Below are 26,673 nucleotides of genomic sequence, written 5' to 3' on the forward strand. Positions count from 1 at the left end.
AATCTCCTAAAACTATGAAGAGAGGTGGTCCCTGTGACTTCGGCGAGTCACCCCGGTCACTGCGGAGACCACCTCTCACCGTCACAAGTCACGGAGTTAGCCAGGTTGCAAAGAGAATTTTTTGATGTGTTCTTGCCTCTTCCCGGTGGTACGAATCTCATAGAGCACCATATTGAAACGACCCCAGGGGTAATGGTATGTAGCTGTCCCTACCAGTTATCCAAACACCAAAAGTGGTTCGGGAAGAATTAAAGGCCATTCTGGATATGGGGCTAATAGAAGAATCCCACAGTGACTGGGCCAGCCCAGTGGTGTTGGTTCCAAAGAGTGATGGCTTGGCCTGGTTCTGTGTGGATTATAGAAAAGTCAATGCAGTATCTACATTTGATGCGTACCTGATGCCTCGGATTGATTAACTGCTCGATCGGTTAGGTGCAGCTTGCTTTTATTCAACACTAGATTTGACAAAGAGATATTGGAAAATACGGCATTTGGCTCACGCCAATTTAGTCACCCTTCCTTTCAGTTTGTTCGGGCCCTGGCTATGTTTCAGAAGTTCATGGACAGAATCCTCAGACTGTACGCTGCTTACGCCACTGCCTATCTGGATGACATCAATATTTACAGTGATAATTAGCAGCAGCACCTGCAGCATCTGAGGGCCGTTCTGAAGTCATTGTGAGTGGCGGGACTCACGGCAAACCCTAAGAAGTGTGCAACTGGATGGGTGGATATACAGTATCTGGGCTTCCACTTGGGTCATGGACAGGTGCGGCCCCAAAATTATAAGACCACAGCGATTGCAACCTGCCCGAGACCTAAGACCAAAAAGGAGGTGAGACATTTCCTGGGGCTGGCTGGAAATTATCGGGATAGGTTTGTGCCTAATTATTCAACCATCACCAGCCCGCTGACTGATCTTATTAAATAGGGGCACCAGATCCAGTCCAGTGTACTCCAGTCATGTTTGGGTCATGCAAGTGGTTCGTTTGAGCGGCAGGTCGTTATTGTGCTCTCCTGACTTCTCTCCCTTTTACCTTGCAACAGAATAGGGGTTGGGCGCAGTACTGTCCCAGATGGTGGAGGGGGAAAACGCCCTTTGCTGCACATTAGTCGCAAGCTCTCGATGAGAGAGACTAAGTACACCACAATAGAGAAAGTGTCTTTGGCCATCAAGTGGGCGGTCCTCACCATCCGGAAACTATCTGTCGTGATGTGCTTTCACCCTCTGTTCGGACCACACCTCGCTCCAGTGGCTCCATCGTATGAAGGATGCCAACGCGTTGATCACCTGCTGGTATCTAGCTCTCCAGCCGTTTAAGTTCGAGGTGGTCCACAGGCCAATGGCGCAGATGGCTGTTGTGGATTTCCTCTCCAGGAATGGGGGAGTAAGTGGCAGGCCGGATGGCGATAGGGAGTGTGTACGGTAAGGATTGACACCTGTGGGAAATCACCTCTAACAGCTGTTTTGTGTTTGCAGTGAGAGCGGAGAGGGATTAAAAGGCAATCCAGACCGCCGGAGGGGGAAAGAGAGAGAGCCGATCCTGAACTTGTGTGTGTGCGTGTTTTTGCGCGGGCTGAAAAGCATTGTATAAATAAAGAATTACGAGAACTGTTTACCTGGCCCCTGCGTCCTCCTTGAGAGAGTAGAAGAATCTTGTCACACAATTGAATGAAACAACTTCAGCCTAAATGTAGTAATGATAAACTTTTATTGTGAATATATTATATTTCCACAAGAATTACGCTTTTAAACTTTACAAATTTTTGTTTTTATTTTCTTCAACAACATTATTGTACAAATTTATACAAAATTGTTTCAGGCTTGTCAGACTCCACATATAAAGATATATATATATATATATATATATATATATATATATATATATATAGTTAGTAAGCACAACCAAGTGAGATGGGTGGGGCTTCTGAGGCACATACCACGCCCTCTTTCCACCCCAAACAATGAACACACAAATCAAAGAGTGACTTCAATACACACTCAGGAAAAGAAGCGCAACCTCAGAGATAAAAACATCCCAGTACACCGAGCACCATCAACAGCAATAAATACGTTTAGTAGCACGGACACATGGCAGCCCTATGAGACAGCACCATTTAGAGAACATACAATAAATACATGTAACTCATTCCTCTTTACGTCAGGGGCTCTCGTATGTTGAACTGTACTTTTATTCAAATGTCATAAAGTCGTATTAAAGAGCATTGTGGGAGCACCATGTGACTAGATAACCTGGACACACTTAATTGTGTGTATATATATACAGTATACTGTATACAGGACTGTGCAAAAGTTTTAGGCACTTGTGAAAAATGTTGCATAGTGAGGATGTCTTCAAGAATAATGCCATTAATATGTTTCATTTATCAATTAACATCATACAAAAATCCAGTAAACATAAAAAAAGCTAAATCAATATTTGGTGTAACCACCTTTGCCCTTAAAACTGCCCGAATTCTCCTTGATACACCTGGACACAGTTTTTCTTGGTTGTTGGCAGATCGGACGTTTCAAGCTTCTTGGAGAATTCCCCTCAGTTCTTTTGTCTATTTCGGCTGTCTCAATTGCTTCTGTCTCTTTATGTAATCTCAGACTGGCACGATGTTCAGTGGGGGGCACTGTGGGGGCAATGCCATCTGTTGCAGGGCTCCCTGTTCTTCTATTCTAATCTTTTCTAATATCTTATGTGCCTAAGACTTTTGCACAGTACTTAATAAATACATATACATTCAATAAATCCAAAATTGAAAAATTATGTCATCATTTTCTCACCCGTATGTTGTTCCAAACCCATATGGAATATTTTCTTCCACTGAACACACAAGTAGACTTGGAATGACATGAGGGTGAGTACATGATAACAGAATTTTCATTTTTGGGTGAACTATTCCTTTATGCTTAGAGGAATATTTAGGGTTCAATGCAATGTAAGCTCAATTGACAACATTTGTGGCATAATGTTGATTAACATGTATTTTGACACTATATGCAACACATAATTTAAACTGAATATCATTTAAGGGTTAAACATATGGCGCACGTGAGTCACGTCTCAATAACATAAATAATCAACACTCCTGGAAACATAATAAACAATCTGATGAGACAAATCTGACTTTCTATAGCTTTGTATTATTTAAAATTTCACAATTTTAATTCTGCTGACCGCATATGAGGACATGTGTTTTTAGGAAAACTATTTAAAACTACAAATCAAAATGGAAAATAAACACAGCGGTCACGCTCGTGTCTCAGGAGGTAAAAAAAACAAACAAAAATTGCACTGCCTGGACAAAAAAGTAAGTCACCTTTTGGATAGAGTTTATGATTGGATCATTATTGCAGTGATTTATATGTTTCAGATAGCAATCATTATTTTAACCCAAACTGATGCAGTGTGCAGCTTCTCATTTCTTAAACATCCATGTCGGAAGACGTATCCCGTGGTCGTGGAAAAGATGTTGCTGTGTTTCAGAAGCAGGGCTGGATTGGTAATCTGGCATAACGGGGCACTTTGGGGCCGATCAGGGGCGGACTGGCCATCGGGAGAACCAAGCGGGCCGGTGGGTCGGCCGCGAAACGGGCCGCGATAAGCTAAAATGAACCGCCACATTATGCAGAACGGACCGCAAAACGGCGCAGCGATATACAACCCCCCCCCCCCCCCCCTCCTCTTTTGGGCCAGTTGCTATGTAAAATCCCGGGCTGATTTCTCTTCCCAGTCCAGCCCTGTTCAGACGTTAAATTATTGTCCTGCAAGCAAAGAACACAACTAATGAGATTGCTAAAATCACTGGAATTGGGTTAAAAACTGTCCAACGCATTATTAAAACCTGGAGGGACAGTGGTGAACCGTCAAGAAATGTGGTCGGAATAAAATCCTGAATGATCGTCACTGAGATCACTAAAACTCTGGGTGAAGTCACACGGTAAAACATGGACAGTAGAACTCACGGCTGTGTTTAATAGTGAAATTAAGAGCACAATGAGAACTAAACAGATGTGTGGACACAAGAAAGACACTTGTTAGTGAGACTAATTGGGAAATAATGACTTCAGTTTGCTTGGGAGCATAAAGATTGGACTGTGGAGCGATGGAGAAAGGTCATGTGGTCTGACGAGTCCAGATTTACCCGATTCCAAAGCGACGGGCGCATCAGGGTAAGAAGAGAAGCGCATGAATGTGCCCGTCATGCATAGTGCCCACTGTACAAACCTCTGGAGGCGGTGTTATGATCTGGGGGTGCTTCAATCACTCAGGTCGAGGCTCAGCAACGTCATGTCAGCAAGTCAGCTGACTATCTGAATGTACTGAATGAACAGGTTATCCCATACATGGATTTATTCTTCCCTGACGGTACGGGCATATTCCAGGACGACAATGCCAAGATTCATCGGGATCAAATAGAGAAAGAGTGGTTCAGGGATCATGAGGAATCATTTTCACTCATGCATTAGCCAGCACAGAGTCCTTAACCCCATTGAAAGTCTTTGGGATGTGCTGGAGGAGACTTTACGGAGTGGTTCGACTCTCCCATCATCAATACAAGACCTCGTGAGTCTTGTACATGAGTGCAACATGAGTGCAACTCTGGATGGAAATAAATGCTGTAATGTTGCATAAGGTTGTCGAAACAATGCCACGACGAATGCACGGTGTAATCAAAGCTAAAGGTGGTCCAACGAAACATTCGCGTATGCAACTTTGTTTTTGGGCAGGCAGTGGAGGTTACAATTAGACACTTACAATGGAAGTGAATGAGGCTGAATGTTATAAAGGCACTTTCATTGATTCTTCTGTCAAAACGTTTGCGTTGCATTTATTGAGCTGCAAAGTTATTAAAATCATCGTTTTTGAGTTTTACCGCGTTATGTCGATGTGCTAAATAAGTTGTAAAGTTGTCTATAACTTCACACAGATGCGGTTAGGAAGTGATTTAATGACAGTAAAATCATTGTGGCAGGGCGGAGGGCGGGGCCGGGTCGTGATCCTACACACCCGGTCCCGTATTAGGCTAATCAAGCCTCCCGAGAGGGATAAAGGTCGAATGCAGAGGATCATGCGGGAGAGAGAGATAGTTTACGGACATGTCCGTCATGTGTGTGTTTGTGTCCTTGTTTTAAGTTTCTCATTCAAATATTATTTATATCGTCAAGCCGGTTCTTGCCTCCTCCTTTCCATTGATCCCTTTACACTGGTGCCGAAGCCCGGGAAGGAGGAGGGATACCCGTCGCGGAGTCCTCGACACTGCCATCCTTCCAGGGGAGTGCCGCTGCCATCCACTGGGGGAGGGAGTAGACCGACCGCCCGGACGCGGTGAGTGGGGACTGGACTCCCCGACCGCTTGGAGTGATGGAGCCGCTGCCAGGGGATGAGGAGTGCCCTGCCGTACCCCAGAAACGCGGAGGGGTCAATAGAAGACCGCCGTCCGTGAGGGGAGGAGGGAAGTGTCTCCCTGACCGCGGTAGGGCCGCTGCCAGGGGCGGAGGAGAGTCCCCACGAGTCGCCGAGAATGCGGAGGGGCGTTCTTTCCGCCGGGGGTCGTGAGTCTGACTCCGGTCTGCACAGGGAGAAGTGGCTGTCGTCCGCCTGAGATGGTGGAGTAGTGATCCAGGACCATGCGACGGTGTATCGGAGAATCGGCGAGAAGGTTTTTTTTTTTTCATCTCTCTCTCTCTCTCTCTCTCTCACTGCCGCTCTGCGTTGGCCTTTTCCCTCTCTTTTACATTTTACAGTGTTTTTTTTGGGGGGTACTACACTGTTACAGGAAGTACCCCCCCCAGTTTAATTATTTCTGTTTCCCTCCCCTTGTCCCCTCCCTCGTCCAGTTAGACGGGGATAACCTGCCGGCAGATGGGGCTTCGGGCACGCCCTCCCCCAGGGAAAGAGGGGGGGGGGGATGTACGTCATGCAGTGGGCTCCCCAGCCTGAGAGAACGAGGGAGGAATGTGGCAGGGCGGAGGGCGTGGCCGGGTCGTGATCCTACACACCCGGTCCCGTATTAGGCTAATCAAGCCTCCCGAGAGGGATAAAGGTCGACTGCAGAGGATCGTGCAGGAGAGAGAGATAGTTAACGGACATGTCCGTCATGTGTGTGTTTGTGTCCTTGTTTTAAGTTTCTCATTAAAATATTATTTATATCGTCAAGCCGGTTCTCACGTCCTCCTTTCCATTGATCCCTTTACACTCATATTAACACACATATTGTTTATGTCTTGTGTCTATACTTTTATAACAGTGAGTATTTTAGTGTTTACAGATTAAACCCCATTGACTTCCATTGGAAGTGTCTCACTGGAACACACATTTGTTTTTAAAAAAAAGGTGGGATGAAATAATTTTTAACATTATGCCACACATACTGTCCATTGAGCTTAACTTGCATTGAACCCGGAATATTCCTTTATAGTTGATGGTGTAAAAATGATCTATTCCCACGAAATTCATAGATACTGTAAGTTCACTTCATGTGGACTCGTGATTGGACTTGGAGTCACAATTTCATTATCAATAGATGCACAATAGCATAAAAGACTTTTGAAAACGTTCCACCTTAAAATAATGATATGTTGTGTGCTCCTGCGTGATGGGGAACATATGAAAACACTTTGTTTTGCAGCGTGCCAATAAAATCCCCAACTGAATGCTACTTTTAGGTAATTCGCTCTTCTCGCGTAACCGTGTAGGCACTGCCAGATTTCAAGTTTGAGCATAATCACGTTATTAACCCGTGTTATGTTTTGCAGACGGCAGATCTATGTGTGTTCAAATGGTGAGACGGTCTCTGCGGGGTATGTATACATTTCACTGGCATTTTAAATACGCTATAGTATGTAAAGAGGGCCGTCCACTCAGCTCTCCTCGGATCAAATCACATCTCACGTTGTTGTTTAGTGAGGTATTTAAATGTAACGTCCTGCAGACTCAACCACAGGCCCGAGATGAGAAATCCAGATCCCGAAATATCTCGGAGGAGTCCAAAACGCTTGTAATGATTTATAAATGCATGGTATATTTAGGTCTGTAACTAAATGCTACATCAGTGAAGACAAAGAAAGATTCATCCCATTCTGAACAAAAACACATGACATGGATGTGCAGGTGTGAGCGAAACCAAACAATATTTCATAAATAAAGAGACGCTTCAAAACTCTCAACGCGCCGACATTTGGTTCTCAGTTTGGCAATCACAGCGACGCTTCAACTTTCCACCTTTTCAGTTCAGTTGCACCTCATATTATCCCTGTAATCACATCAGTTTTACAACCTCTACATCAAAAGGGCTGTAAACAATACGAAAAGCGATAAAGCTCCATTACGGTCTAATAAAGACATCATCATTTACTTTACATGAACATAAAGCAAGAGAATTTAGAATAACTCATGCAAACATTGCGATTGTGAGCTTGTACTTTTAAATAAACACAGAGAAAGCATGTCGCCTTTTTCCTGCATGCTTGGCCTTTGGATTGGGATGGGTAAATAACTCATTTACATTTATGCATTTGGCAGATGCTTTTATCCAAAGCGACTTACAGTGCACTTATTACAGGGACAATCCCCCCGGAGCAACCTGGAGTTAAGTGTCTTACTCAAGGACACAATGGTGGTGACTGTGGGGCTTGAACCAGCATCCTTCTGATTACCAGATTACCAGTTATGTGCTTAGACCACTACACCACCACAACAACTCATTTTCATAACTCTCTGCATTTTTTAAACCTGGAACATTCATTGGCAATAAACTTGATTGATATCCGAGTTCTTTCTTCCATGCATGGCTGCTCGATCATAATAACAACAAATAAATAATAATAATAAAAAACGTACATTCAACCATCTTAAATCCACATTTCTCCAGGGAAATTTTCGATGACATTTTTATGACCCGTCATGTGCTGCGTTTCTCATAATGCTCCAACATATGGATGCAATATATGACACACTTGTGATATCATGTCTGTCGTACTGGAACAAAATCTGACAGATGAAGTATCTGGACAACATACGCTAAAAAAGGCCATCGACTGATAGTGCGGGCCTGAAGACAGGATGAGCGTGTGACTTTTGACACGACCGTAAAACGGCTTCACTACAATAATTAAAGTCTGTTAGATCGGCGTCTGAGTTTCGCATCAGATGATGCACAGCTCTTGTGTGGTTCAACGTGGCACTTTCTACTGACATTTATATCAGATGCGTGTGGCTACGGCAATCTTTTTTGATGACTGAATCAACTGCAGGTCTTACAGATGTATGGGGGCGACTGTGGCTCAGGTGGTGGAGCGGGTCGGCTGCTAATCACAGGGTTGGTGGTTTGATTCCCGGCCCATGTGACTCCACATGCCGAAGTGTCCTAGGGCAAGACACTGAGCCCCAAGTTTTCCCAATGGCAGGATAGCGCCTTGCATGGCAGCTCTGGCATCATTGGTGTGTTTGTGTGTGTGTGTGTGTGTTTGTGTGTGTGTGTGTGTTTGTGTGTGTGTGTGTGTGTGTGTGTGTGTGTGTGTGTGTGTGTGTGTGTGTGTGTGTGTGTGTGTTTGTGTGAGCGTGTGTGTGTGTGTGTGTGTGTGTGTGTGTGTGTGTGTGTGTGTGTGTGTGTGTGTGTGTGTGTGTGTGTGTGTGTGTGTGAATGAGACGCAGTGTAATGCGCTTTGAATACCGCTAAGGTTAAAAAGGCACTATATAAGTGCAGACCATTTACCATTATAAATAGTAACAAAAGAACCATACGAAATTGTACAAATGGGAATCCTATTGGGGGAATGTTGTACAAATGGTCCGGTGATGTCTGTGACTTATTTCACCCCATAATCATTAACCTACATAACAAATTATTAGGATTTCTAACCATGATATGCAAGGAAAATATCTTTAGTGTACCACAGATGAAAGAAAACATCAGTGTTGGGACGAGACGAGGGAAGCGTTTTACATTGACATACATCAGTCATTTGTATTGCGTACATTAATATGGAATGAGCAACCAAATTGGTTCACTGACGTTCCTGTTCTGTTTGTTAATCGTTTGATCTCTAGGAATAAAAAAAGAGTCGTAGCTTTACGTACAAGCCAAGTCGTACAATATCATCCGAGTTCGCCATCTCATTTGACGTATTATGAGGTGTCATGACACAGTGTTGGACTATTTTGAGCACCACTCGTCCCTCCTTTTCTTTAAAAAAAGCAAAGATGTGAGTTCCAGTGAGACACTTACAATGGAAGTCAATGGGGCCAATTTTTGGAGGGTTTAAAGGCAGAAATGTGACTCTTATAATTTTATAAAAGCACTTCCGTTAATTTTTCTGTGAAATCTCTTGTATTATTTGAGCTGTACATTTGTTTAACTCGTCATATATTTATGGTATACATTGTGACGTATGTTGAGGACGTAAAATCAGATTTAACTTTACATAGATGTGGTTAGTAAGTGATTTTATCACACTAAAATCATGTTAACACACATATTGTTTATGTCTGGTTAGCTCAGCGAGTATTGACGCTGACTATCACACCTGAAGTTGTGAGTTTGAATCCAGGGCGTGCTCCAGTCAGGTCTCCTTAGCAACCAAATTGGCCCGGTTGCTAGGGAGGGTAGAGTCACATGGGGTAACCTCCTCGTGGTGGTGATTAGTGGTTCTCTCAATGGGGCGTGTGGTGAGTTGTGTGTGGATCATGGAGAGTAGCATGAGTCTCCACATGCTGTGAGTCTCCGCAGTGACACGTGATCAGATGCGCAGATTGACGGTCTCAGAAGCGGAGGCGACTGAGACTCGTCCTCCGCCACACGGATTGAGGCGAGCCACCACGCCACCATGAGGACCTACTAAGTAGTGTGAATTGGGCATGCGAAATTGGGAGAAAAGGGGCTAAATTATTATTACTTTTTATAAAAAAAAAAAAAGAAACCCAAGAACCCATTGACTTCCATTATAAGTGTCTCACTTTGACACAGATTTATGCTTTTTTGAAGAAAAGGTCGAGACAAGATAAAATACATTTTTGAGGTAATCAACATTACGCCACAAATGCTATTGATTAAGCTGAACTTGCATTAAACCTGGAATATTCCTTTAACTCTTTCCCCGCCAAACACGGAATTTTCCGGGTTTCCGTGTTTTAGGTGTTATACGGTAAGGAAGACCCCTCCGCATGTTTTGAAAGAGTACGCAACTCTTTGATCAAAGAAACAGACTGCGATCATCTCAAACATGAAGAAGTGGAGTATGAGAAGCTCAAAATATCAGACATAAACATGCCTTTTTATCAGCTTTTTGTCTGAAATGTTGTTTTTTGACAAAACCGACCTCTGTTCAAGTCGCAATAAAAAAAGAACAAATGAAGATAAAATAAAATCGTTTTTTTTGCCTAAAAGCAGAGGCTCAGATCTTTATTGTGATATATAGCATCTTCATATATTCATGGAAAAAAATATTCTGAGGGCCATTAAAATTTAGCGAAAATCGTCAAAAACCCTGGCGGTGGCTGGCAACTTTTTTTTAAAAACGCTAGCGGGGAAAGAGTTAACATTTTCACTTTCTGACTACTTTTATGAAAAAAAGGACATTTTCCCCCAAATTCTCAGTAGCGTACTCATTGAAAATAAAAGCCAATTATATATATATATATCATCAGCATGAATTAAAGGTGATTTTTGTGCCTCTAGTGGCACTAAATGGAATTGCACAAATAATTATTGTACTATTTATATAGCCTGGTCTCATGAAATTTGCGTGAGCATTGCAACGTTTTTGGAAAACTGAAATGACGTGCTTCATAACATGTTTGGCTGCACTTTTAAGTGAAATGTCCAGCAGGGGGCGCCAAAACCGAGCAAACTGAGGTGGTAATTAGACAAGGTTTTTACGGTGAATTTTAGATGGGGGTTTTAATAAAACGAACCTCCCTAACCAAAAACTTTACCCCAAACTTGACCAACAGTGTCCGAAAAGAGAAATGAGAGTTTAACAAAACAGACATCCTTAACCAACATCTAACCTTAATAATAATTTCAAATGCAGAAGTGAAATGAAAAGCACATTTTCTGAAGCAACCTCGTCAATTCGTGTCTCTTCTATGTCTCTGTCGTGTCACGTGACAGCTTGAGTTCTTGTCTGGTTTTGAACTGCGGTTCTCCGAGTCCAAAGTCCGGCGCTCTATGATGACCGCTACTGCACAATCTTACTGGAATAAGTGTATACATGTAGGTGGGGCTGTAATACAAGCGTTAATATTTAAACATTTCCAAAAGTGAATAAAACACATGTTTCTAGTGTTCACTTCACCTGGAAACTGCAGGGAATTGTACCTGGAGACACCTAGAACAAGTTTAGCAAAAACGTATGTATATAGAGTCACATTTTCACTATGAGACCAGGTTGTATTTGTAGCTTTATATTCAGGGTTTGGAAGGCTACTTTAATTTAGCTACAAATTACAGAATACCTGCTGTAAATGTAATTTGTAATGTATTCCGTTAGATTACTCAAGGTCAGTAATGTAATCTAAATACTTTGGATTACTTCTTCAGCACTGGCAGATTTTTTAAAGTAAATAAAGTAGGAAAATGTACTTATTATATACTGTATTTACATTCAAAAACATTATATATCTCACAGTTTTGCTACTCAAGTAAATTAATCTTGTTTTAAGGATTTTTTAAAAATATTTTTACAGAAAAACAACATTTAATTTTAAGACTTTTGCAGTTCATCTTAGCACTAATATCAAAGGTCTTACTAGAGATAAAATGTGCATTTTCTCCTTATAATTCGATATAATCACGCCTGGTAACAGATGCATCTAAAGGCAAGAATTAGCATTTTAGCTTAGCATAAAGCTAAATGTTTACATGACAATTTACACAAGACTAACCATTGCTGCTGCTCCAAATTTACTTCAAACCCCCTCAAATCGCTTTATTTACATGCTTTCCAACTGAATAGGCTAAATATTAAAATAAACAAATGACAATAAAATGCAAAGTAATGTCTTTACTAATAAAAAAACACTTTTTGAATGTAACTGTACTCTGATTACAAATCATTTAAATTGTTACTGTAGTGGAATTCAGTTACTAATATTTAGTATTTTAAATAAGTAATCCCATTACATGTATTCAGTTACTCCCCAAACCAGTCTATATGTATATATATATATATATATGTATAAAGTACAATAATTATTTTTGCAGTTCCAAGGTACAAAAATCACCTAATTTAAAAACTAAAATATTGATATTATTGTATTACAGTAATGCTAATGTGCTTAATTGCCATGAAAATAATGAAAAAAATAAATAAATCAAAAGTTTAATGGTTCTATATATGCAAAATATATCTCCTTTTGATTTTGGGGTGAAATATTTCTTCGTGAGATCCACCGTACTAAATATGCCAAAGCACTTATCTGCTTCTTAATGGTTTGAATAGAACAATCGAAGTGAAGTCAAACGACGTGAAACAAGAAATACAGCCCTCTGTGGGCCTAAAGGGCTCGGGTGTGACATCACTGACCTACTCGTAGTGTAAAGCTCACGTTAAGCTGAATTAATGCTGAGCTCCAGAGCCGAACAGTCTTTCCTGTACTAATCAACCCTGATTCAGATCCAAGCTGGTGCTGGAACCATCTATGACCACAATGTGGCTTGTTGACTCATTATAGTTTCCTGGTTGTGGCACTAGACCGTATCTATGTCTGTGTTGTGGTTAGTTTCTGTTTGGTCTGAGTGGGCAGTATTTGGCAGTGAGTTTATGAGTCAATTTAAAGGTAGGTAAGGTGTCTGTGCTTGTGTAGTCATAACATGTCGGGTGAAGTTACGGACAATCTCAGGCCGTTATGTTGTGGACGTGTAGTCTGCAGTTGAAGTTATTTTGTGGTCATTCTTTTGTGTCCAGTCTGTAGATTCACTCTGGTCAGGACAAATATGTTCTGGTTCCAGTGAGCAGCCACAGTAGAAGGACCTGAAGACCGAGCACTGTCCAGAGAGACGGATTCAAACCGCAGCCGCCTCCGCAGTCAGACGCGTCCTCCTGCAGTCAACAGAGATATTAGTCACATGTACCTCTCAATAACACAAGAACATAGTCAGTTTAAAGGGATAGTTATTTCTGTCATCATCATATTGATCCAAACCCGTATGACTTTCTTTCTTACACGAAAGGAGATGTTGGGCAGAATGTTTCACTTTCTGGTCTGACTGGGGGGATGCATTTAATATTATTGTAAAATATTATATAATATACAGTTCGCTGTACTCCTCATTTGGATCAAAGTGGTCCAGCTAAAGCATGGTTTCAAATGGAACCAAGGCAGACCTTGTAAACCAACTACATTAACAAATGTAAAAGGGTTTAGAGTAACATTAAGAAGTAGAGGTCGACCGACAGTGGATTTTGCAGATACGATCACTACGGCGTTGGGAACGTCCAGTAACCGATTAATCGGACGATTGCTTTTCAAATTGATTTAATAAATGTAAAAAAAAAACAAATTATCAAATCACAGATGCAGTTCTTGTTCAACCAAAATCCCAATAATAACCAGAAAATTAAATTAAATTAAGATTTGGTCCATAACGCGGGACTTTTATGTATAAACAAGCCTGAAACACACCGGGGGACTCTTATTTTGAAATTCTTAAATGATGAAAAAACTATCGGCAACTATCGACTTAGTTTTATGCCGATGATCGTTCCAAAAAGCAACTATCGGCACCGATTAATCGGTAAAACCGATATATCGGTCTACCTCTATGAGGAAGAGTAAACGATGACAGAATATCTGTTTTTTAGCTGGTCCAAGGAGGTCTACCAGTCCTAACCAGCTTGACCAAGACAGTTTACAAGGTCTGCCTTGGTTCCACCAGCCGGACCAGCCATCTAGACCAGCTTGGACCAGCTAATGACCACAAATGCCCAGCCAGAAACCATTAGAAACCATGCTTTGGCTGGATTTTGCAGAAGAAGATGATCTTCTTAGAATGAATAATAATAATAATACATAAATAAATAAATAAATGTTAATAAATACATTAATTAAATAATACAATTAAAATAAAATAAAATAATAAAAAATAAATCACACACACAAACACACACAAAATCAGACATACATAAATTAGAATGAGTGTCAATCTATGGCACACATGTCAAAACTCATGGTGTCATTTTAGCAAAATGATATTACATGGTTCATTACACGTGTTGCAGCAGATCCATGAAGTGTCCACTGTGTGGCGCTAAAAGCGAGTGAAATGTCCTCTCAAACCGAAAAGTTTTTAAGGTTAATTCTCCATTGAGTTTTAATCAACAAAACTGACCTAACTACACTAAACCTAAACCTAAACCTAACCGATAGTGTCATAAAAAGCAAATGTGAGATGCAAAACACAATCACGTCATTTTGTGGTGCTTCTATGACACTTTGGGCTGATGGTCGACTTGTGTGCTCTTCAGGACTCATGTCCCGCTCCTTTACATCACGAGTGTAACGCTTTATCAGTTGAGCTACGGTGCAATTCACACTTGAACAAGCTTGTGTAACGGGCAGCCAGCTGATAGATAGCTGTGCAGTGTGTAAACCTCACTCTCCTGACCTCAAGAGGTGCACTAGCGACTGATGCTAGAGGCTGTAGCCTTTAGCCTCCTTGTTAGAGCACCCGCCTCCCACTACCTAGGTTCGAGTCCCGTACTGAGCGGGTAGAACAAGAGCGTCACATTTGTAAATGTAGTTGATTATGTAACGCAAGCATTAAAATGACCAGAAACCGCTGTGATACGTACAACAAGATGTACAAATCGTTTAGCATAAATGCAGGTATAGTAACGTGATTCTATGAGACCAGGTTGAATGTATTACTTTAACTACTATTCTATGTGCTAGTCTTCTGCTTTTGATGCCAGGTTTGCATGTTAGAACATGTGTATGGATGAGGGCACTCAGTTCACCAATGGAAGTCCTGGGACGGCCCAGATTTGAAAGGCGAGAGGCGTATCATAAATGCGGCTGTCAAAAGGCCGGAAACACATCTGGAGCTTCCTATGTTTATTCCACAGAAAATCTCTCAGGGAACAAGCTGAAAACGCACTTCCTACGGGCACAGCAGGAGGAAAGCAGTGGCGTCCTGGCTCTCTGCCTCCGAACTAAAGCAGAGAGTAAACAATTTAGAGGATTTTGACCCACTTCTTACTCCTTAGTGAAATGTGCCTGCTGTGGTTTTATAAGGTGGGTCTTTGTAAGACAGCTTAGCAAAACAACAAGATGAAACTGACCATCAAACACAAGCATAAATAACAGCAGAATGATCAGCGGGCAAGAGGTCAAAGCAGAGGAGCCACTAATTGGACACAAAGGACCATCCTAGCAGCCAATGAGCATTCAACAAGCAAACAGAAAACGTGTCAAAGCAAACAGGCGATGAATGAATGAATGCACAAAGTCACATTTCTGTGTTCGACTTACATCAGCGTTGTTATCGAAGCAGACATCTGGACCCTTCCTGTACCGAGGATTCTGGGCCAGCACACATGGGTCGGGACCATTGGCTGATAGAAATCCATAAGGACAAAAGCCAGAACTTCATGGTTCTCCAGTGCACAGAGATAGACTAAACAAATGTGATCTAGGTTTTAAATGTCTTGCCTGCAATGTCATAAAATGCAGCAGAGAAACTTTGCTTTTGCAATTTTTTGCAATATTTGCAATAGAGCGCAACAATCTGCTTCCGGAAGTAACAATCCCATTCATTTCCTCCATAGGGGAATCGATTATTAACTATAGCTTATAAACCTTTAAAGACAGACCTACCGTGAGCTCTGAGGTTGTTCATTGATGGTATATTCTTCTGTTGAAGCCATCCGTCTGCATTATTTCAACTTAATTTACAATAAAAAATAAATTAATTCAATTGCACAATTCCTGGTGTAGACCGTGATATTGAGAGGAAACATCGACCAATTGGAGAATAGCGGGCAAACACAGTGCACCAAATGAGCTCATGATGCACTGTGAATTACGCAATAGAGTCTAAAACTTTAATTAAAGTGGCAAGAAAAAGTATGTGAACCCTTTGGCATTAGCTGGTTTCCTGCATTAATTGGTCATAAAATGTGATCATCAAAGTCTACAAGTATAGACAAACACAACATGCTTAAGATAACAACACACAAACAATTATAATATTTCATATCTTTATTGAACACATCCCATTAAACATTTACAGTGCTATGGAAAATATAAGTGAACCCTTGGATTTAATAACTGGTCGATCCTCCTTTGGCAGCAATAACCTCAATCAAGCATTCCTGATAGAGGCGGATCAGACCTCCACAATGTTCAGAAGGAATTTTGGACCATTCCTCCTTACAGAACTGCTTCCAGCTCAGACATATTCTTAGGATGTGTTGTGTGAACTGGCTCTCTTGAGGTCATTCCACAGCATCTCTATTGGGATAAGGTCTGGGCTCTGACTGGGACACTCCAAAAGGTGGATTTTCTTTTTTTTAAGCCATTCTGTTGTGGGTTTACTTCGATGTTTAGGGTCATTGTCCTGTTGCATCATTCAACATCTACTGAGCTTCAGGTGGGGCACAGCCACCTTGACATTATCCTGAAGGATATCTCGATAAAGTTGGGAATTAATTTTTCCCTCGCTGATGGCTGGTGGTCCAGTCCCTGAAGCAGCAAAGCAGCCCCAAATCATGATGCTCCCACCACCGTACCTCACCTTCACGTTGGTATGTGCTGTCCATTTTGCACCATACATAGTTCTGCGTGTTCTTCCCAAACAATTCGACCATAGTTTCATCAGTCAATAAAACATTTTCCCAGTAGTGTTGTGGAGTGCCAAGGAGGACTTTAGCAAACTTCAGACGTGCAGAAATGTCCTTGATGGAAAGCAGCGGCCTCCTTCGTGATGTCCTGCCATGAACACCATACTTGCTTAATGTTTTCCATCTATTAGACTCATGAACAGAGATGTTAACCAGTTCCAGTGATTCCTTCCAAGTCTTTATCTGTCACTCTAGGGCTCTTATTTACCTCATTGAGTCACCTTGGCTGGATGGCCACTCCTAGAGAGTACCTATAGTACTAAATCATCTCCATTTATATATATTAGAGCTGTCTGAAAAAAATCGTTTCAGCGATGCATCGCGATTCATGCTCAAACGATTCTGAATCGATTCTCAAAAGACTCAGAATCGATTCTGAGTTCAGTTCAAATCACGGCAGAGCAGTTGGTGCACGCCAAAGTCAGATGTGGAAACAAAGACGTGAGTTACGTGCATACAATAAAGTCAAGTGCACAAACACGACTGTATCAAACACATGACCATTTGTGCCCAAAACTATGATCCCCATATTCTCACAAACCCACGCATACAGCAACGGGAGAGTTTATTCTTGATAAGAAGCCAACCAACAACATGAAAGACGAGCTTGCACCCATAATTGCACCGAATTGCACACAATGGGGCAAAACACAGAAGAAAATAATGATGAGGCAGCGGATTGTAGTTAATTTCATCTTTAAAGCCGTTAAGTACACTGAAACTCTTTTATGAAGGATTTTCAGAAATCCCTATGGATAAAACGAATGGGAAAAATGCTTCCGGAACCAAGGTGGCTGAAAAAGTGTGCAGGCACTGTTGCGCTTGAGAGTTCAAAAGCGTTTGCAACATGACTCATTGAGTCATGTTTTGAAATGCATTCAAATATTCTCTATAATTTGAGACCTTTTTCAGAGCTTTCCAAATAGACATTTAGGCACTGTAGGAAAGCGTGCATCATTTGAAGGATACAGGGTTGCTCCGCCTGTCTCAGAGGTTTGGGGTCGCATGAGAGGCAAGACGTTTTAGCATCAGAGATCAAAAATACCAAATTCGTGTTTGGAAGCTTCTCCGCCCGGTACATTCTGAAAAAAAAAAAAAGCAAAGTGTTGATATCATGATGCAAAGATGCAGACTCATGTAAAACTCGTATTGTAAAGCAGGTCTTACAGTTTAAACATCTCTACGGTCAGCAGGCATCCACCTGAGACCACCTTCTATACAGTGAACAAACTCAAGTGTGACATTTAGGAAATATTTCTAGTAGCAGTAAACATAATCAAGTTTAAACGCTGCTCTATGCACTCAAAATGTTACGGATAAATCTGCGTAAGCTCTTTGTAAGGAACCAGTTACAAGTCCTGTTATGAGTCTCACATGACCGATAGCATCTCAACATGTGTGCAGTCCTTTAGTGAGTGTAACAGGAGACGAGTATATTATATTGGAAATCTGCGTCGGTTGGCAGCTTGTTACAGACTGTCATCACCGAACCACTTTCAGGCACGAGTTTGCTTTATAGCGTTCTCAAGTTCACTTTTACTGTTCCCCTCCGTCTTCTTAAACCTCCGTGACACAGGGTCTTGTACCGCACTGTGCGCATTTAAAGGGACAGTTCACCTGAAAATACAAATTCTGTCATTTATGTTCCGTGGAAGAACCAGTTTCCCCATTGGTTGCATATTCATTAAACTTACATCTTAAACTTTCATCCTTAACAACATGAATCTGCTGGTAGACTGTGGCTATCCACATTCCTACAGCAATCGTGAAGCTGCATTCATGGTTTGCATCAGGGCGGTAACGCCAGCATCGAGCGCCGCTTTGACCTCACGAAAAATACTATTCCCATCTGGGCTTGTTTTGTATCAAATGCAAACAGCGCTAAGAGCTCCAGTCTCCATCTTTTAATTCACTGACAGTGAAGCGCTGCCAGAGATTCTTTTATATACTGAAATAACAACCTCCGCGGCTCTATCATAGGAGAGAGCATAACATGCAACTAGCGTGTTATGACAGTACCGCCCATAGAATGTCTATGGCATGCCGCATCATCCTGTTTTATGCCAGTGTTTATGTTGTTTTAACTGTAAATGCGCTAATTGCCATTAAGAAAAATGAACGCGCTAAACTTTTAAAAACAATCGCATGCGTTAACCCGTTATCTCTGACAGCTCTATTCAAAAGTAATCGCTAACTACTTTTTTGTTTATCATATTGCAGATCAAATCACAAAAGCATTTAAAAAATAATAAATCACAATATGACATTTTGTAAACATTGTGCCGACCTAAATTCAGTATATACACATCACACATTCTGAAGCCGTCTAACCTGCATTTGTGCATATTTAACCCTCCTGTTATGTTTGGGTTATTTTTGACCCGTCTGAGAGTTGAAAACTCTATTTGTACAAAATGCCTTTGGATTCTCCAGAACAATGAATATTTTATATGTATCTTTTATTACATTTTATTACTTTTATATTTATGGAATGTCAGTGTGTTTTGGTTGGTTACTATGGCATTACTAATTAGTTGCTAGATGGTTAGTTACTGATAAGTCAAAAGAGACCATCCCCAAGATGGGCCGGATTATCCAATGGGCATTATGGGCACGGACCCAAGGGCCCATGCGCACTTGGGGCCCAAGAGAGGGCAATAATAAAAAAAAAAATCTTTCTTTCGACAATATTAAAAAAGACGTGCTACATTATGTCTGCAGTAGCATAGGCCGTAGGGCGTGTGGCTCCTGAAGGTAGCTTTTGACGCGGTTGACCCGAGTTCGAATCCGCCTTTTGCCGAAATCACGCTTTTCCCATCACATATCAGATTGGAAAGGTATTTATTTTCAATAAAATTCAATCATTATTATTTGTGTAAATGAAGTGCCTAACAACTGTTTAATAATAAAGTGTTTATCGGTTATGGGTAGGTGTAGGGAGGGCTTTATTATCCATTTAATAATGTTATTATTGCTTATACTGCATTTATTATGTTATTATTGCATCCTGTTAATGTACAACAATACTGAGGTGCAAATAGTATCTGCCAATATTTATAAGTATAAATAGCATCCAACAACTATTTGCACTTATTGCAAAGAACTGCTACTTTTATATAGTGTAAATCGAATATATCGCTGTTTATTTGCACTTATTGTAAATAGCATACCGCTAAGAAAATGCTGCTACTGTCACTTAATGCAAATAGCCGCTGCCTTCGGATAATGACACCTAACTAATAAAAAGCATGCTGATATTTTTTTAATCTAAACAGAATGATATAATCGGTCAAGTGTGGAAATCCCGAATCGAGCGGACTGTTGGCAACAAGACATTGAGGACTCTTAATCTGGGCCTGTCCCCAAGTCTCTATGACATGATGATGTGTGTTGCAATAGTTTCAATGGACTGTAGCATATAGCAAACTGTTCATATGGACTAATTTTATGCTACTTTTATGGTGCTTGACAGCACCTCAATTACATTCTTTGTGTGGAAGGAAAAAGACCGACATAAACATTCAACCCAACAAAGTGTGAACGATGACAGAATTTGAATTTCTGGGAGAACTATAAAAAAATCAAGATTTTAGATGAGCAATTTAAATCTGTATATCTTGAAGGACAGAACACACATTTTTAGAGACGACTATAAAGTCCCCTTCATGTTTTGTTTCAGCCATTCGTCTCATCAGACATGCATTCCTTTACCTTGAGCTGGTGTCCATGTCTCTGCAAGCGAGATCGAATTACATATGCTGAAATTCAGCTCTCGAGTTCTTGAGATCTCACACATGGATTTCTCTTCATGGTTCTTGTTAAACTTTACATGTCGAAAGTAGTTAACATGGAAGAAAAACTATCGTACGCAGAGGCACACAAGGGGCTTGTAAAAAAGGCGTAGCGTTTCTGTCACCCCGTCCCACCCCCACGCTTTAGTGCTGTTACATTAAACAGCGTGGCTGGTGGGATTTACTGCCAACGGGATGTCCAATGGAGCCCAGGAACAAGGAGAGGGAGAGGAAGACAGAAAGCTGAGCTGCTCATTCCTCGGAGAGATGACTGACCGGGATGAGCAATTATCCAGGAAGAAACCGAGAGAAGATGCTGACATCATTTGCACACGCACGGGTGGAATGCAGGTGGATTTATGCACATGCAAACGTAAAAACAGTCCTAACCTGGAGCAGTTTCCACAGTCCATCGCTCCAGAGAAAGACTTGTTGTCATTCTCAAAGAAATACTGAGTCTGTTCGGTGATGCAGCTCTCTTTAGAGAACGCGTCCGAGAGGTCATCTTCAGAGTATGCTGAAGACACACAAACAGGCAAATGATCAGCCTGCATATCAAGCAGAATTCAATACATTTAGGGGGTTTTCCAAAGGCATACCTGTTCCTACTACGTTTGGGAGAGTCAAACTGAGGAGAAGCTGCTGCAAAATTGACCTAAGAGGAAAAGAAAGACACATCAAACAAATGAAACCCCTTCATGTTGAAATACTTCATGTGTAAAACAGTGTCCATCTCTTCTTACCAGACGGCAGTGGAGGCCCACCAGCCTACAGTTAGCATGTCTGCTATTGTTGGCTATCAGAAAACACACAAACACATTAAACCGGACATGCATGGTTAAATCGTGCATACAGATACACATTATTCCACATTAAGACATATACAAATACAACAGTTTTATTTCAGTAAAAACCTTTCTTAACAAGAACTGTATACACTGAAACAAAATTATATATATATACACACACACACACACACACACACACACACACAAAACAGTTAGTTCCAGTCCTCGAATCTGATTGGACGAGAGATGTTCCATGAGCACTGATGGTCTGACACCATCAGCACTCGGACGCTTCACTGTGTGTGTCACTCCGCTTGTGTTCATGCCGTCCTAAACTGAAGTGTAAGAGCAGTGCAGATGTGTTAAGAGTTAATGTAGGCTAAGTGTCCCTTTTTACATCTACATTACACATGTTAGCCAGCAGGTGGTGACAAAAGATCATTGCCAGCAGGTGGTGACGTGAAGTGAGTCAGTGTCAGTCAGTGTTTTCATTCATCAGCACTATGCGATCATACACTGTATTATTACTACTACACGACTAAAGCTAGGAAACAGCTTTAAATGGACAACTTCAGCATTAAGGCTCATCACACCTGAGAGACACAACAGACTGATTTATTACAGGACTCAAGGTGCTTACTGGAGTTTCCACATTGGATACACACTGTTTAACATGGACAAAGGACATTGCGGTTTCTACAGTGGTCGACTCTTGCACACCGTCTTCCGCGATATAGCGAGGAATACACCCACTTGAACGCTATTTATGCACATAGAAAGCTGATCTTCAGAAAGCTGACAGCATCTCTGCTTGGGTGTGGCAAAAGGTGATCACACATGCTCAGTCTCTCTCTCTCTCTCTCTCTCTCTCTCAATCTGTCTCACTCTATCTCACAATATGTCTTACTCTATCTCTCTCTCTCTCTCACTCACACAATGTCTGACTTTATCTCTCTCTCTATCTCTCTCTCTCTCTCTCTCTCTCTCTCTCTCTCTACCTCTCTCTCTCTCTACCTCTCTCTCTCTCACACACACTGTCTAACTCTATCTCTCTATATCAATTCAATTCAATTCAGAAACCTTTATTGGCATGACAAAAAAAATACATTTTGTATTGCCAAAGCATCAAAACAACATAGAAAATGATTTAGAACATTTAGTACACAAAATAATAATACTGATAGCATAAAACAATAATAATAAAATATACAAAGATTAATAAATAAAATAAAAAGGATTTAGAAATCTATATAAAAAACACAAAGGAACAGTGAACTTGGAATTGAACATTATATAATGTGTGTAGGTCTGATGCAGTGTGTTGGGCTGTGAGTGTGTGTGTGTTCGGCTGTGAGTGAGTGTGTGTTGGGCTGTGAGTGAGTGTGTGTTGGGCTGTGAGTGTGTGTGTGTTCGGCTGTGAGTGACTGTGTGTTCGGCTGTGAGTGAGTGTGTGTTGGGCTGTGAGTGTGTGTGTGTTGGGCTGTGAGTGAGTGTGTGTTGGGCTGTGAGTGTGTGTGTGTTCGGCTGTGAGTGAGTGTGTGTTCGGCTGTGAGTGAGTGTGTGTTGGGCTGTGAGTGAGTGTATGTTGGGCTGTGAGTGTGTGTGTGTTGGGAAGTGAGTGAGTGTGTGTTGGGCTGTGAGTGTGTGTGTGTTGGGAAGTGAGTGTGTGTGTGTGTGTTGGGCTGTGAGTGAGTGTGTGTTGGGCTGTGAGTGAGTGTGTGTTCGGCTGTGAGTGTGTGTTGGGCTGTGAGTGAGTGTGTGTTGGGCTGTGAGTGAGTGTGTGTTGGGAAGTGAGTGTGTGTGTGTTGGGAAGTGAGTGTGTGTGTGTTGGGCTGTGAGTGTGTGTGTGTTGGGCTGTGAGTGAGTGTGTGTGAGTGTGTGTTGGGCTGTGAGTGAGTGTGTGTTGGGCTGTGAGTGTGTGTGTGTTGGGCTGTGAGTGAGTGTGTGTTGGGAAGTGAGTGTGTGTGTGTTGGGAAGTGAGTGAGTGTGTGTTGGGCTGTGAGTGAGTGTGTGTGTTGGGCTGTGAGTGTGTGTGTGTTGGGCTGTGAGTGTGTGTGTGTTGGGAAGTGAGTGTGTGTGTGTTGGGAAGTGAGTGTGTGTGTGTTGGGCTGTGAGTGTGTGTGTTGGTCTGTGAGTGTGTGTGTGTTGGGCTGTGAGTGTGTGTGTGTTGGGCTGTGAGTGAGTGTGTGTTGGGCAGTGAGTGTGTGTGTGTTGGGAAGTGAGTGTGTGTGTGTTGGGCTGTGAGTGAGTGTGTGTGTGTTGGGCTGTGAGTGAGTGTGTGTTGGGCTGTGAGTGTGTGTGTGTTGGGCTGTGGTGTGCTATTTTGGGGTAATAGTGGTCTCTGATGCGTTTATATTTTGGGCATTCTGTGAGGAAGTGCAGCTCGGTCTCCGTCACTCCCAGGATGCAGTGCGAGCAGAGCCTGTCCTCACGGGAGAGCCAGGTCTGTCTGCGCCGGCCCGTCTCCACGGCCAGACTGTGCTCGCTGAGTCTGTACATCGTCAGGGTTTTCCTGAGGTTCACATCACTCACTGTGCTCAGGTAGTTCGCAACAGTGTACTCTCGATTTAGTGCCGAATAACAGTCCAGTTTGTGTTGGTTTTGAATGGTGTTTGTCCAATGGGTGATGTACTTGTCTTGTTCTGTGTTGATAATTTGTGCAGGCCGAATGTGTGTGAGTGTGTGTGTGTGTGCTGAGGTGTGCTGATCTCTGCAGGAGTGAGGTCAGTCAGTCTCAGCACCAGCTGGCACAGGGGACTCCTCGCCCCGCTCAGCTCTTGGTGTTTTAGGGCTTTATAATGGTATGTGTTGGGGTCGCTTGTTTTTAGGTGTTTCCAGAATTTGATGGCTCTTTTTTGGATGTTTAGAAGGAGAGGGTATTGGCCTAATTCTGCCCTGCATCCGTTGTTTGGTGTTTTTCTTTGGACTTCGAGAATTCGTTTACAGAAATCTAAATGTAGAGTTTCAATCGGATGTTTTTCCCAATTTGCAAAATCAAATTTGATAGGTGGATCCCACACCTCACTGCCATATAAAACAATTGGTTCAATTATTGATTTGAAAAGTTTGAGCCAAATTTTGATTGGGATGTCAATTTTGATTGATCTTTTTATGGCATAGAAGCCCTTTGAGCTTTCTCTTTGAGTTCATTCACAGCCAAAGTAAAGTTGCCAGTTGGAGTTATTTTCAGGCCGAGGTAAGTGTATGTGTTTGTGCTCTCAATGGTTCTGTGTGAGAGTGTGAATGTGTGTTTATCTCTCTCTATATCTCTCTCTACCTCTCTCTCTCTCACACACACACTGTCTGACTCTATCTCTCTCTCTCTCTCTCTCTCTCTCTCTCTCTCTCTCTCTCTCTCTCTCACACACACTCTGTCTGACTCAATCTCTCTCTATCTCTATCTCTCTATATCTCTTTCTCTCTCTCTACCTCTCTTTCTCTCACACACACTCTGTCTGACTCTATCTCTCTCTCTTGTCATCCCACAAACAGACTTACTGAAAATACGTTGTGTAGGCTCTATGAGAGATGCATATACACAATGACTGCATCCGGAAACTGCCTAATCAGTTAATGGCTTAACCAACAGTGTTTTTGAATGAAAGGAACTCTTTAGGAAACTGGTCTTAGAACAGATTGAAAAAACACTTATGCTTTTCCAAGATCCACACACAACTCACCACACGCCCCACTGAGAGCGAGAACCACTAATCACCACCACGAGGAGGTTACCCCATGTGACTCTACCCTCCCTAGCAACCGGCCCAATTTGGTTGCCTAGGAGACCTGACTGGATTCACTCAACACACCCTGGATTCAAACTCGTGACTCCAGGTGTGACAGTGAACATCAATACTCGCTGAGCTACGCAGGCCCCCCAATTGGGACCTTTATAACATCCACTCTTACCACATAGATAGATCGCAGTCCAGCTGCAGCTTTAGTTTCTCTCTCAGGGTCGCAGACTGACTGGAAGTCGTAGGTTTTGTTGAAGGAGAAGAGTGATGTGTTGACCAGAGAGATCATCAGAACAGGGTCCACTTCACCAAAGAACTGACCGATCTGAACATCAGAGTGAATGAATGCTTCAAACAACCACCACAAGTCCTCAGAGAGACCTCTTTCTGTGATTCTCAGGTAAAAAACAAACAAACGTGTTTTACCTGTGTGATATACTCGTCCTGATTGGACATGAGCAGAAACCCGCCATCATCCAGAATCACACAATCCACTTGCTATGGAGGAAAACAGTCCAAAACGTCAAAAATGGCTTCAGATAAGTGAATGTTTATAGATGAGGTCGGAGCAGAATTTCTACCTTATCATTCCTGAGACACCCGCAGATCTCGTCCTTACACTGCGGAGAGGAAATTACATGGGGAGAGATATTTTATGAAGAGTCAATTGATCTGTACTCGCAGAAAGCAATATTAGAGCGGCTGCATTGGCGACTAAACAGCTTCCACATGTGAAGATAAGAAAACGGGGCTTTACTGCTTACGTTTTTCTTCGTGGTGGCATTGATGAAGCTGTTCATCCAAGCCGACACATTGAGTTTGACCCCCACTACTGTATAAGAACAAAACACACTCACTGTTTGATCATTAAGGTTGAAAAAAGTTGCAAATGTTCAAGCAATGAAAGGAAATGATGTCTCATATCCAGATCATTTCTAGAGTGTCCAAATGAGTCATCACATATGACATAATGAATGACTAAGTCACATATTCTTTTTAATTAACTATTAAAGACTTATTACATATTATAACATAGTTATTACATAGTTACGACTGTATATTGAATAAAACTTGTGATTTCATTGAAATAAATGGAAAGCTCACCAGCAGGTTTGAGTTTTGTTCCATTAATGTTCAAATACACTGCTTTACTGACCAGTATACCAGACTCATAACCCGACTCTCTGCTCTCTGTTTTCAAGGGAACAGATGACAAAAAAACCAACATTTACTAAAAACACCAAACTTGCCCATTTTGCTCTATTTAATCCGTTTTTACGTCTCTGCTGGTAAAACCAGCCAAGGTAGACCATGTTACACCTGATATCAAAATGTTTGAGAGAGATCTAGGGCTGCTTTTCACATTAGCCTAAAACCTCCCATTAACAAGGGTTGTTTTCTGGTGTTTGGATGCTTCTAGAGCATCTCTGTGTATTCGTCCTGCAGACCACACATGCTTGAATGCAAGCTAGTCTTAGTAAATGGTAATCCCACAGTAATAT

The 26,673-nt window shown here is 41.8% G+C and overlaps 1 protein-coding gene across 1 annotated transcript in view; it reads right to left on the reverse strand.

Annotated features, from left to right (window-relative positions):
* Positions 1-12,269: 12,269 nt before the first annotated feature.
* LOC127661960 (voltage-dependent calcium channel subunit alpha-2/delta-1) overlaps positions 12,270-26,673 on the reverse strand; it is a 144,648-nt gene continuing 130,244 nt past the window's right edge. Inside the window, exons 28-38 of the mRNA XM_052152953.1 lie at positions 26,276-26,362; positions 25,936-26,003; positions 25,753-25,791; positions 25,598-25,669; positions 25,344-25,496; positions 21,390-21,442; positions 21,246-21,301; positions 21,037-21,163; positions 17,825-17,937; positions 15,486-15,568; positions 12,270-13,054 (exon numbers count right to left, since the gene is read on the reverse strand). Coding sequence (XP_052008913.1) covers positions 12,938-13,054; positions 15,486-15,568; positions 17,825-17,937; positions 21,037-21,163; positions 21,246-21,301; positions 21,390-21,442; positions 25,344-25,496; positions 25,598-25,669; positions 25,753-25,791; positions 25,936-26,003; positions 26,276-26,362 — 968 coding nt within the window. The 3' untranslated portion in view covers positions 12,270-12,937. The remainder of the gene's footprint in view (positions 13,055-15,485; positions 15,569-17,824; positions 17,938-21,036; positions 21,164-21,245; positions 21,302-21,389; positions 21,443-25,343; positions 25,497-25,597; positions 25,670-25,752; positions 25,792-25,935; positions 26,004-26,275; positions 26,363-26,673) is intronic.

Source organism: Xyrauchen texanus, chromosome 21 (assembly GCF_025860055.1).
Source record: "Xyrauchen texanus isolate HMW12.3.18 chromosome 21, RBS_HiC_50CHRs, whole genome shotgun sequence".
Classification (NCBI taxonomy): Eukaryota; Metazoa; Chordata; class Actinopteri; order Cypriniformes; family Catostomidae; genus Xyrauchen; species Xyrauchen texanus.